The sequence below is a fragment of the Echinops telfairi genome, unplaced genomic scaffold (assembly GCF_000313985.2).
Source record: "Echinops telfairi isolate 266 unplaced genomic scaffold, ASM31398v2 ScPeMD7_443;HRSCAF=831, whole genome shotgun sequence".
Classification (NCBI taxonomy): Eukaryota; Metazoa; Chordata; class Mammalia; order Afrosoricida; family Tenrecidae; genus Echinops; species Echinops telfairi.
Window position 1 is genome coordinate 21,122,487 of NW_022104341.1, and position 12,187 is coordinate 21,134,673.

At 39.4% G+C, this 12,187-nt stretch overlaps 1 protein-coding gene across 1 annotated transcript in view; it reads left to right on the forward strand.

Annotated features, from left to right (window-relative positions):
• DPYD (dihydropyrimidine dehydrogenase) overlaps positions 1-11,754 on the forward strand; it is a 1,157,760-nt gene extending 1,146,006 nt beyond the window's left edge. The window contains exons 22-23 of the mRNA XM_045291906.1: positions 7,220-7,360; positions 10,255-11,754. Coding sequence (XP_045147841.1) covers positions 7,220-7,360; positions 10,255-10,425 — 312 coding nt within the window. The 3' untranslated portion in view covers positions 10,426-11,754. The remainder of the gene's footprint in view (positions 1-7,219; positions 7,361-10,254) is intronic.
• Positions 11,755-12,187: the final 433 nt, after the last annotated feature.

A 12,187-nucleotide genomic window follows, 5' to 3' on the forward strand; every position in this document is an offset into this window, starting at 1 on the left:
CACTGTCTGACGTCTCTTCACCCACTTTTCTGTTGTCCGTCTCCCAGAGAAGAGGTTATATGTAGATCCTTGTGATTGGTTCCCCCTTTCCAAACCACCCTCCCAGTATCGCCACTCACACCACTGGTGCTAAAGGGATCATCCGCCCTGGATTCCCTGTGTTTCCAGTTCCTATCTGTACCAGTATACATCATCTGGTCTAGCCAGATTTGTAAGGTAGAATTGGGATCATAATAGTGGGGGAGGGAGGAAGCATTTAGGAACTAGAGGAAAGTTGTATGTTTCGTTGTTGCTACATCACACCATGAGTTGCTCGTCTCCTCCCCAAGACCCTTCTGTAAGGGGATGTCCAGTGGCCTACAAATGGGCTTTGGGTCTCCACAACGCATTCCCCCTCTCATTCACAATGATATGATTTTTTGTTCTTTGATGCCTGATAACTGATACCTTCAGCCCCTAATGATCACGCAGACTGGTGTGCTTCTTCCATGTGGGCTTTGTTGCTTCTTAGCTAGATGGTTGCTTGTTTACCTTCAAGCCTTTAAAACTCCAGATGCTAGATCCTTTGATAGCCGGGCACCATCTGCTTTCTTCGCCACATTTAAATATTCACCCACTTTGTCTTAAGCGATTGTGTCTGGAAGGTGATCATCATAGAATGCCAGTTTAATAGAACAAAGTATTCTTGCATTGAGGGAGTACTTGAGTGGAGGCCCAATGTCCATCTGTTACCTTAATACTAAACCTATATATATATATATATGCACATAGATCTATTTCCCCATCCTCACATAGATTTACATATGCGCATGCCTTTATTTACACCTCGATAAATGCCCTTTGCCTCCTAACTCTTTCCTCTATTTCCTTTGACTTTCCTCTTGTCCCACTATCATTCTCAGTCTTCATTTGGGTTTCAGTAATTCCTCTTGGTTACGTTACCCTTGATAATGCCCTACCAGGCCTCCTACACCCTCCTCACCACCAATTTGGATCACTTGTTGTTCCCTTGTCCCTGGGTTTGTTAACACCACTACCTTTCCCTCCACCTCCACCTCCCCTTCTCCCATACCGCCCCCCCAGGAACTGTCAGTCCCATTGTTTTCTCCTCCAGATTGTTCATCCAGCCTGTTTTATTTAGACAGACCTGTAGAGATAATAACATGCACAGAAATAAGACAGAGCAAAACCAAGTAACAATATACAACAAAACAACAACAACAAACCAATGACAAAACAAAACAAGAAAGAAAGGCGTGCAGTTAGTTCAAAGACTGTTTGTGGGCCTTTAGGAGTGTTTTCCAGTCCAGTCTGTTGGGACACCAAGCCCTGGCCCCAAAGTCCACCTTGGCATTCCCTGGAGACCTCGCCACTCCGTTCCCTTGCTGTTCTGTTGCACCCCCTTAGTGTTTTGCCTCAGTGTGGCAGGATAAGATCAGGCTCAATTCCCACACTGTGTCTCCAGCGTTGTCCCCTGTAGGGCCATGGGTCAGTGAGCAATGTCTTGTCTCATAGTAAGGCCGGCCATGTGGTCCTCTCTGTAGACTGGCTGCTCTGGGCAGGAACATCGTCCTCAAGGCTTGGTGGGCCAGGATGTGCTCCACTCTCTCCTCCTCCCCCTTCATCTGCTCCCGTGGGCTTTTTTTAATGAGTATCATACCTTTGACATAAAAACTACAGTTTTATGAACATATACAAAAAAGATCAACACTATAACTTCACTAGATTGAAAATTATCATAAAATGCACTGAACGCAAACGAACACTTAATCTCAAATGCACAATTGGTCAAAACATGCCACTATTTAAGCATTTTGCCCCTAAAATACGTGACTTACTGTATGTATTTGTACTAGTAAAGTGCGAAAATTTCATCGACATCTTCGGTGGCTCCAAAAGCTTTATAATTTCGGTACCAGATATGTTTTAATTAAATATATCGAAAACGTCATCCTCAGCGTTATAGGGTTAACATTCAGTGTAATTAAATCTAAATATAGATTAGTCACTGTTAACTTGTACTATTTGTGCTTGATATTTTCCTTTCTTCCCCTTTTACAGGGTTGTGTGTGTGTGTGTGTGTGTGTGTGTGCACTTTATTATTGTCTTCGTTTCCCCACTAGATCTGTAATGTTTTGGATACTGCTTTCAGTCTGTTAGTTTCTGGGTGGTGTTACACCTGGTGGTGGCCTCATGTTGTGTGTTGTGGTTCTAATTGGGAAGTACTTTTGTAATGCTGATTTTGTTTTTACAAATCATCTAAATGTTTCCTTATTTGAGAAAACTTTTATTTCTCCTTCAAATTTGATGGATAACTTGCCTTGATAAGGGATTCTTGAACTGCAGTGTTGTCTTTCAATTTTCAGAATACACTGTTCCAATTTCTTCCTTCTTTCCTCCATGGTCTCTGGAGAGACCTGAGCTTATTATTTTCTGTGTACCTTTATGTGTGACTTCTTTTTTCTCTCTAACTGCTCTCATAATTCTCTTCTTGAAGTTAGATCATTTGAATGCTATGTGCCTCGATGTATTTTTTGAGGAGTTTAAGCTAATTGGTGTTCTCCCGGTTTGCTGAATGTTTATTGTCTCCTCCTTTGTAATATTGGGGACATTTTCTTCCAATAATTTCATTATTATTTTAACTGGAGATTTATTTGTTTAATTTGAATTAATATTTTGAATATTGCTTCACTTCAAACATTCTTCATATTCTTTTGCTTTTTTGTTTGATTATTTCTCTCATTTGCTGAATTCTGCTTGGTTATCTTTGAGTTTGCTGATTCAACTTTCTATTTCTTCCCTTTTATTGGTCAAATCGTATACCTTATTCTTTATTTCTGCTATGTCATTCCTTAACTCCTGGATTTCACTTGGGTGTGAGGATTCTACAATCTCTATTTTTTCATCTGTTTTCAGAAGTGATCCCCTAGTTTCTTGTAAGGCCCAAAGCATCAGTCCCTTGTATTCTCTATCTGGCAATTCAAGCACTTCTTCTATGTAATCCATTGTGTTCCGGTAGTCTCCTGTAACTGATCTTTATTTCTTTTTATTGATTTTGGAAGCTGCTGTTAGGGCCTTTGTTGTTGCTGCATTGTGGTTGAGCTGAAGAGCTGTGTAGGCTTCTGGGGTGTGTGCGGTGGGAGGGGCTGCTTCTTGTGGTTATGGGAGGATCCAATAGGTCTGGAAAATGTATTGTGTGTAGATGAGGAGGGAATGTTAGTTGAGTGAGTAGGAGAAATAGGATAAAGTGGCTCAAGAGTAGGTTTTCGGTAATGGTATTGATCATAGGAAGTCTTATTGTAATTTTTAATGAGTTGGAGAAGAGGATTTTAGAAGATGCAATTTTACTTAGTAAGTTATAGGAGAGTGGGTTACTCAGGTGGAGATACCAGGTTCTAGAATTTATGGTGATTGCGGCAGGTGAGGGGTAGTCACTTATCAACCCTATATATTATGTAGGAAGAGTGCAGTTCTCCCGTTATTGTGTTATAACAGAAAACCCCTGTATCGTGGATTTCTGCACAGCTGCAAACTATCCACTCCTTACATGTGGTTCAGGGTGGAAACAGGCTATTGTATTGGATGCCCCAGGAAGGAGGGGCTTCTGATCAGAAGGGGATCTGGCTAAGGACAGTGGGTCCCCATGGCCACATGCTACCTAGCCAGAGGTGGGGAAAGCCGTTGAGAAACCTTAAAATGTACTGTGCCATTTCCTCTGGTGGGGAAAGGAGTATTGTGCTTCCTTTCTCAAAAGACTATAGAAAAATGACAAATGTTTGGAGACCACTATGTTGTGGGTTCGAGCTGCATTTCTTTCTCATTATGGCCAGATCCCTCTCTAGATTGCTGGAGAGCCTATCTATTGGGAGAGCCTAATCATGCCCTTGCTATTTGGGGATTGAGAAGGACCTGGTAAGGGATTATTAGTCCAACTGCAGGCCACCATGGGCTCCAGTGTTAGGGCCTCCAGATGTCTGTAGGGGCATCCATGGGATGCCATTGAGGGGCAGACAGTCTTGGGCTACTTCTCCATACTGGCAAGTTTGCAAACCCAGGAGAGAAGGGGAAGAGGCTGGCAGGCACTGCCCCACTGACAAGGGAGGTAAGATGCAGGCAGGCACTTTGAAAAGGGAACACTTGCCAGAGGCAGGCACAGCTGAGGTCTCTATGAGAGAACTGACAAAAGAACCCTGGGGTGCTGCACAAATCCCCCAAGTTGGCCCCACTGTTCACACAATGGGAACTCCAGAGGGTGATTCTACTCTTGGAACCCCCTCCCAGAAGTTCTTTTTTCTTTGGATCCCCATTCTCATTAGGAGGTGGAGATGGGTGGCAAGGGGGAGGGTGTGGAGGGATGGTGGCCAGTGGCTGGACAAGGGAGCAGCAATCAGAAGGAACAGCTTGTCCTGGTGGAGGGTGACCTTGACCACATTTCTTCTTTAAAATGAGTTTTATAAGCTTGATGATTATAGGGGGGGCTTGTGTTTAATATATTTTTTAATATTAACTGATGATTTCAGTTAATCCATGATTTGATTCAGTATACCAACTGTTTTTGAGTAAGTTTTTTTACTGTAATAAGAAATCTATTTCCATAACACGTAAATATGCTTTTATAGACAGATAGCAATCTCATTTGTTTAATGTGTTAAAATATTTTTAGAAAATAAAACACTTTCAGATATTCTGATCATCACTATCTCACAATTGAAATAATGTATTCAAATCCATTCCTGGATCTCCTATTAATAGGCTACTAATGCTCAACGGACAGTGATTACCCTGTTCAACTATGTATCCAATGTTATCTGTGCTCTGTAAAAGAGACATTTATTTTGACAAATATTTGGGCATCTGTGATAGTTCACTTATCTACAAGAGCAAAGCACACCTTTACAAAACCTAAAGGTAAATAAAAATTTTTAAGGGACTGAAATATAGAAAGAAAACATAGAATATATCAATATAATGAATTCACTAAATAACAGTGGAAAATGAGCACAGTAGAATTTTGATCATGGTATTTGAAGTCAGGCTGCATTGGTCCGAACTCCTGCCTTATCATTTGCTTATTTCATTCTTTGAGTCTTGTTTATACCATCGTCTTTAAACCAGATATTGTTTAAATGACATAGTGTTTAAAAATAATAACAGTGACCTGATAACTCAAGAGTTATCTACTGTCATTATTTTCACAAGATACAAAGAAAAGGCTACAGGCCATGGGGTGGGGGGAGAAAGGTACAAGTCGGGGACATAGAGAGTTTGAGAAGAAGGGGAAGGGGAGGGGATGAGAGAGAAAGGAGGGACACAGAAGGATGTTCACCTCTTCACTTTAGTCAGGATCAGAAAGACTGAGGAATTCCTCAAGGAGGAGGAACATTTGCAATGTCTTTGAAAGTATAGAGAGAGTTTATTAAGCACAGACATTCCGGAGGGCACAACATAAAATTATCTCCCTGAAGATGTGTTTAGTGTGGAACCTGTGTCCAGTGTTACAGAATCACAACGTGACTGGAGGTTAGCAATAAAATCTATGAAAAACATGTTTGTTGGAAACTTCAAATGCCAAACTGGTTGGAAATCTATAAATGATACCATATTTTCCTTCAATAGATTTTGAGCTAGGTTGAAAGGAAATTTAGCCCGTGTCTTTGTGCCTAGGTTGAAATGATCCCATCCTAATTTTATATGATAGTCTGGGAAAAGAAGAATGATATAAATATGAGATCATTAAGTAGTCCCTTGAAAGTACAGAAAAATTATGGGATATGCATGGATAATTGTTTTTTAAAAATGTGGTAGACCTGGAAGAAAAGAAGGCTTGATACAGAAGAAATATTGGAACAGAGAAAAGTTGGAGTGAAACATGATTGGAATTTCAAGTCTCACCGGCTGGAAAATTCTAATACTGTTCACAAAACTAAGGACATAGGAAATGATGATAGATTCCGTCTGGGTTGAATCCAGGTGCCAATGTCTTGTAATAATTGCCATTATGCTTCTGATAAATGTAGACTTTGAGTCTGTGAGGGAATTTCAGGAGCAATTGTCGATTTGGTCATCAACACCCTGACTCAAACAACTGAAATACAGTTGAAATTATACCTTCAATGCATTGAAAATAAAAATCTGAGGACAATACAAAGTTTCCTATCATATTACCCACTGAGAAACGCACAAATGCATTGTATACAAGAATGTCAACGTATTTTCAGTTAGAGACCTTGTGGCGATGAGTGCATTGTTATTTAAGAATACAATAGGAAAAAATAGTAAAGAAGGATAGTCAAGTTCATACAATGAAGAGCAGACAATAAAATACCAAAGAGAATATGGAAAATGGAATTAGGTGGGAGTCAGACCTCCTTGCACATGGACCTTGAATTCAAACAAAAGATTTTCGTCATAAAAGTTAAAAAACAAAAGCAGAACATCTTGACAAAAGCGTACTAATTTGACAAACATTGCTACATTCTTCCGTTTTGTTTTATGAAACAAAGTGTTCCGTATTGCTGATGAAACATCATCTGCGCTTCACATATTTCCAATCAATATGAAGAACAGAACAATGCGTAAACTGCATGAAAAATTCTCAGTGGTGAATGAACAAGACCCTACTTCTTAAAAAGCAAAAGAGCACATAATTTAACTCTTAGATCAACCTAATTAATTAACATAAATTAGAATATTTTCATAATGAAATACACTCTTCAAGACATGGCAGGTGGGTGTGCTGTCAGAACACATTTCTACGTGAAATCAAAAATACAAAGATACGTTCATAAATATGTACATAGCATTCCCTTTTCCTCATTCATTCCTAGCAATATAAAGTTGTCCAAACTAGGTGTATTAACCTTTGTCACTTTTCATTACTTTAGAATCTTTTAAGGTCTGGAATTGAGAGCAAGCCACACAGAAAAGGGCGGCACTTCCTATGGATCCACAGAAACACTGTTTTTACATTTTCCAGTAGAACATCTATTGATTGCCATTAATTAAATTTTGTATTGCTAAGCTAAGACTGTCTGTTCATTTTTTTTCAGAAGAGAGAAATACTTAGTCCTAATTGTCATGAAAATCATGTCTATGAAAACTACAATTGTCAAAGCCTCCTAAATTAGCATAAGGCAGCCTCCTGTAAAAATCGAGAAAGTTGGACTGAGAATGACATGTGATAGGGAAATGTATTAGTAATTCAGTGTCTCTCTTTTAGGATGTAATTGGAAAAGCCCTGAAATACCTTGGAGCATATGGTGAGCTTAGCAACATAGAGCAAGTCGTGGCCATGATCGACGAAGAGATGTGTATCAACTGCGGTAAATGCTACATGACGTGCAATGACTCTGGCTACCAGGTAGGAGCCCTGCTGGATCACCACAGTGACTGTATGGGGCATGTTTCTTCCTCTCGTGACAGAAGATGTCTTCTGTTGCCTCGTCCGTGGTTTCAGACAGATGTGATTATAAACTTCTCTTTAGCAGTGGCGTATCGTTCTGTCCTCTCACTTTCAGGCATAGTTGGTTTTTGCCCTTATTTCTTCCTGTTTTTTTGTTCTTCTGAGGAAAATATTAACTACCCCATCATGTGCAGTATTAGTTTAATTTCATTACCACCCACATAATGCTATGCACAAATTCAAAGAAAACAAATACAATCATAACCATTTTGATATGCCGTGGAGTCAATGATCTACTCTTAGAAACCCCTTGAGAAAGATTAGAACTGACTCACAGGCTTCTCTTCACTGTGAACCTCACCAAAGATGATCACCGATGACAGTTCTCCTGCAGAGCCACGGGGTTAGTTTGAAACACGAACCTTTTGATTAGTAGGCGCTGCATGCTTGTGGGCATCAGGAAAGCATTATGCTGTATACAAAGGAAAAGAAAAGGAACTACAGTGTTTTGTCATTATAGTAAAAGAACTTGATTCCTTCTGCCTAAGGAGAATCTCTTTCCTCGAATATTTGTTGGGTTTCTTCTCCAGAGAAAAGAAAATAGGTCAAAGAAGCACTTTCTCCCTACCAGTTTTGCATGTAGGCTCCATGGTAGCTAGAAAACCCAATGGGTTGTATTGCTGTGACATGAACCCTTGACTTACAGCTCCTGCACTCCTTGGCTGATGAGAATCTTCACAAAACAAGGACAAAATAGGGGCCTGGTTCTCTTCAGGGCAGGTTCTCCTCTTGAAAGCATTCTATGCATTTCTCCCTCTGAAAGCATGAGATGGATTTTTAATTTGCTTCCTCAGTTATATCCTCTATATTTATAACTGGCTGTTTTTATTATTTGACATGACTGTGTCCTTGAAATGGTTGAATTTTAGAACTAAATGAATTTCTAAATAATTTTTTTAAATAAATATGATCATATGAGCCTCATTAGTGATGTCATTAAGCATAGGTTTTCCTCAAATACATAGTTTATTGTGAAAGTTAAGAGCTGTTTTATTTGTTTGTTTTTCCCTGATATGGAACTGAAGAAAGCAAAAGAGAATTTCACATTAAAATTGCCCCAAACTATGGAAAAATGTTGTTTTTATTAATTGGACTGGTCAAACTATAACAAAGTATAGGAAAGGCAAAAAGATTCATTTACAAAATGGCCAATGGCGTATTCTAAATACGAAATAAAATTTCCCATCTGAAAGTTGAATTTACTCCTTGTAGGCAACTTCCGGAAGGTCCCATGTTGATTATGGGGAGATTCTGTGCATTCGGTTCGCACCTGTTTATTCTCACACACCCCCGCCACCGAGAGCCCACCTTACCGCAGCCCCATCGAAGTGAGGGCTGCCACCGTGGGTTTCAAAGACTGTCCATCTTCAGTGGTTTTGAACTTCTCATCTTATGATTAGCCACCCATCATGTAACCCACTACACCACCAAGGCTCCCGAGCATTAAAAAATATTGTAATTTTTCATAATCTTTACTGGATTAATTTGAAATCAATTTTTCATCTAATTCATCTAGTGTGTTTCTAGGTGTAAAATGACTCTTAAGTTATCATGAAAATGATCGTCTTACACCTTGCTCTCATCTCTCCTCTAATAAAGTCATCAAAGACAAGTCAAGACATCCTGTAACTAAAATCTTAGTATCAGCAGGGTTCTAATAGTTTGAATCTTAGAAATTATGACTCCCACCTTAGAATCCATCGTCTTTCTTTAACCTTAGTAGATGTGATTTAATAATGAGGAAAGAAAATCTTGGTTATTCATTAAAAGGTTACAACAGTCTTCTTGAATCTTCTCATTTAAAAGCAAAGGATTAAACAGCTTGAAGTGAACGCAAAGTGGTTTTGCAGGTTGACAAAGTATAAGGTTTCTAAGCAGAACTCTTGCTTCAGGTTTAGATCAGCATGCAAGAGGAAACCACTGTCCAACCAGCAAACTGAGACCCTGTTTTGCTCAACCTGGGGCTGGCTCTGTGAGCCAGTGCTTCCAGTGCATCCTGTGACAGCTGCGGCGTTTACTCCTCCAACCGAGTGATTGCTTTCTTAAAGAGCACAGGGGCGACTCCCGCTTTTGAACTGTGCATCTCTATCAGTCAACAATTTATTCAAACTATTTCTTAAGGAAAAATTTCTTCAGAAAATGATTACTGTTGGATTTCACACTAGATATTTTTTGAACTTACTGTAATTTGCTTCATGTTAAAAAAAAAAGAAAAGATCAAGAATTGCTATTTTCTGTTTTCGTGACAACATTTGGGCAGCTCTAGCACTGGGGGACCTGCCCTGGCTCTCACAGCTGAGGATGTCTGGGCCGAGCCAGAATCCAAAGTCTCACTTCTCCTGTGCTTCTCCCGCTGCACGATGGGACAAGGGCTGAAGTGGACGTGGAAAACCTCCCATATCAAAGCTCATTCTTACACTAATGTTTTTCCTAGTGTTTCCTCTGAAACCCACATGCAGGGAAGACCTGAGCTCTCCCCAGAACAGAGAGAACTAGGGAATTCCTATGTGATGAAGTATTTTCTTCACACAACAAAGAAAAATTACCTTTAAGGGGTTTTAAACTTTGTGTCTCTAATTCAAAAGGTCTCTCTCTCTCTCTCCCTCCCTCCCTCCCTTTTTCCACTCTGCCGCTCAACTGTTGCTATAGCTGCACTGTGGCACTGGGGGGTGGGGGTGGGGAGTGGTGGTGGTGGGGGTGTCTGGAAGTGGTGCTCTATGGTAGTAAAGAAAACATCGAAAATCTTGACCTTTGAGGGAAGCGACATCAATGCTCTTTGTTTCTGTTTGCAGGCTATCAAGTTTGATACAGAAACCCACCTGCCCACCGTCACTGACACGTGCACAGGCTGCACCCTCTGTCTCAGCGTCTGCCCTATCATCGACTGCATCAGAATGGTTTCCAGGACAACACCTTATGAGCCAAAGAGAGGCTTACCCTTAACTGTGAATCCTGGGTGTTAAGGTGATTTGTGAAACAGTTGCGGTGAACTTTGATGCCACCTACATATGCTGATCTTTGTTAATTGTGATCATTACATTCAGCTCTTTCTAAATTAAATTGTATGTGATTTCTAAAATAACTCTAAATTAAAATATATCATTTCTAAATTTTAAAAAAGCCTGATGTATCGTGCTTGGCATCACTCAATTAATGGTCATGAAATATAATATTTCTTTTCTGAGGATGGTTTTTAAATAATTGTGTAGCAGTTAATTGGATGTTCACGGTCAGTTGTCCATTATGAAATAGATCAAACTTTTTGTGGCAATTAATGCGACGATTTCTAAATTGCTCTATGCTGTGCTCAGTTCTTGATTTTTAATTGTAAGGGAAATTGAGTATTTCGGAGCAAAGTACACTTTAACACACAAGAAAATGGTTCCCAGGAAGCGCTTCATAATTAAGAATTTCATTTGGTTTTCACACCGTTTCTAAGAAGCACACATGAAGCACAAATGGAGAAAGCTCCATAAAACACACACGAGGAGAACCAAATAGTTATTTACTAAGGCAGAAAAAGAAAGCCTAAACAAACAAACAAACAAAAAGGTTTGTAAACCTTTATTAGAATCCTTAGCTGAAAGGGCTTCTTTTTATATGTGCTACATCCTCAAGACAAAAGTAGTTCCTAACATTCATGTCGCTCTGCACCGTTCACCATGGATGCCCCAGACTGGTGTCCAAACTCCCACCAAGGAATCAACATGACATTCTTCTTTAAATATGTAAACTATGTTCCTAACAAAATAAGATATCACTGTGGAGCCTTGGGTAAAGCCACTGCTCTGCTGTGCACAGGTCTGCTGTGTGTGCTTTTAATAGTAACCTACATGATTACAGCAATTTATGTTTGAACAAAGCCCAAATTATACCGTAGGCCATGTGCTCAATTATGCAAGAATGAAAATATAGTATCGGTAATAAATCTTAAATGCACAAAACCAATTTGGCTATTCTTTATTTTTCTGTTTATGTTAAATTTGAATCTAATGGAATAAAGAATATATATACAGATATTTTTATAATTGCCTAATGATATTTTGTATTTCTCTGCTTCTCATAATCAGTAAATAGCATCATGTAAGTTCATTTCTCTCTTCTTTTGGAAATACTTTTATATGAATCTAAATTTATATGAGTCTAGTAATAAATCTGTAAGGAAAATACTATGGCTTATTTCTATGCTAAAGATAAAATCTAGAACAAATATTTGATGATGCACTTTTAGAAATGCACATTTTCATAAAATCTGGCTGGCTGGATAATATCAAATAAAATGTTATAAATCATTTCAAAGCACATGGTCTTTTGTTGTCTCTTTGCAAACACATTTTCATGTTATGCTAGGTTGAGGAGTTTCTCCAAAATTCATGTCTACTTGGGATCCATGGATGCAACCTTCTTTAAAAATAGGGCTTTTATAGATGTGATCATGTTAAAATGGGGTTCCACCGAATTAGGCTAAACACGAATTCCATGACTGATGTTCTCATGAGAAGAAAATCTGGGCACAGAGATAAACACACGGAGAATTCATTTGGATGACAGAGGCACAAGCTAAGTCCAGGGACTCTGTGGATTCCTGCCACCCTGCAGGAGCTAAGCGAACACATCCTCCTCCTCGGCCTGCCCATCGCCCCCACAGGTATTTCAGACCTCTGACCTCCAAGAGTGCACGTGAATCTATTGGTTTTTAAGCCATCCAGTTTTGGTAACTTGTAT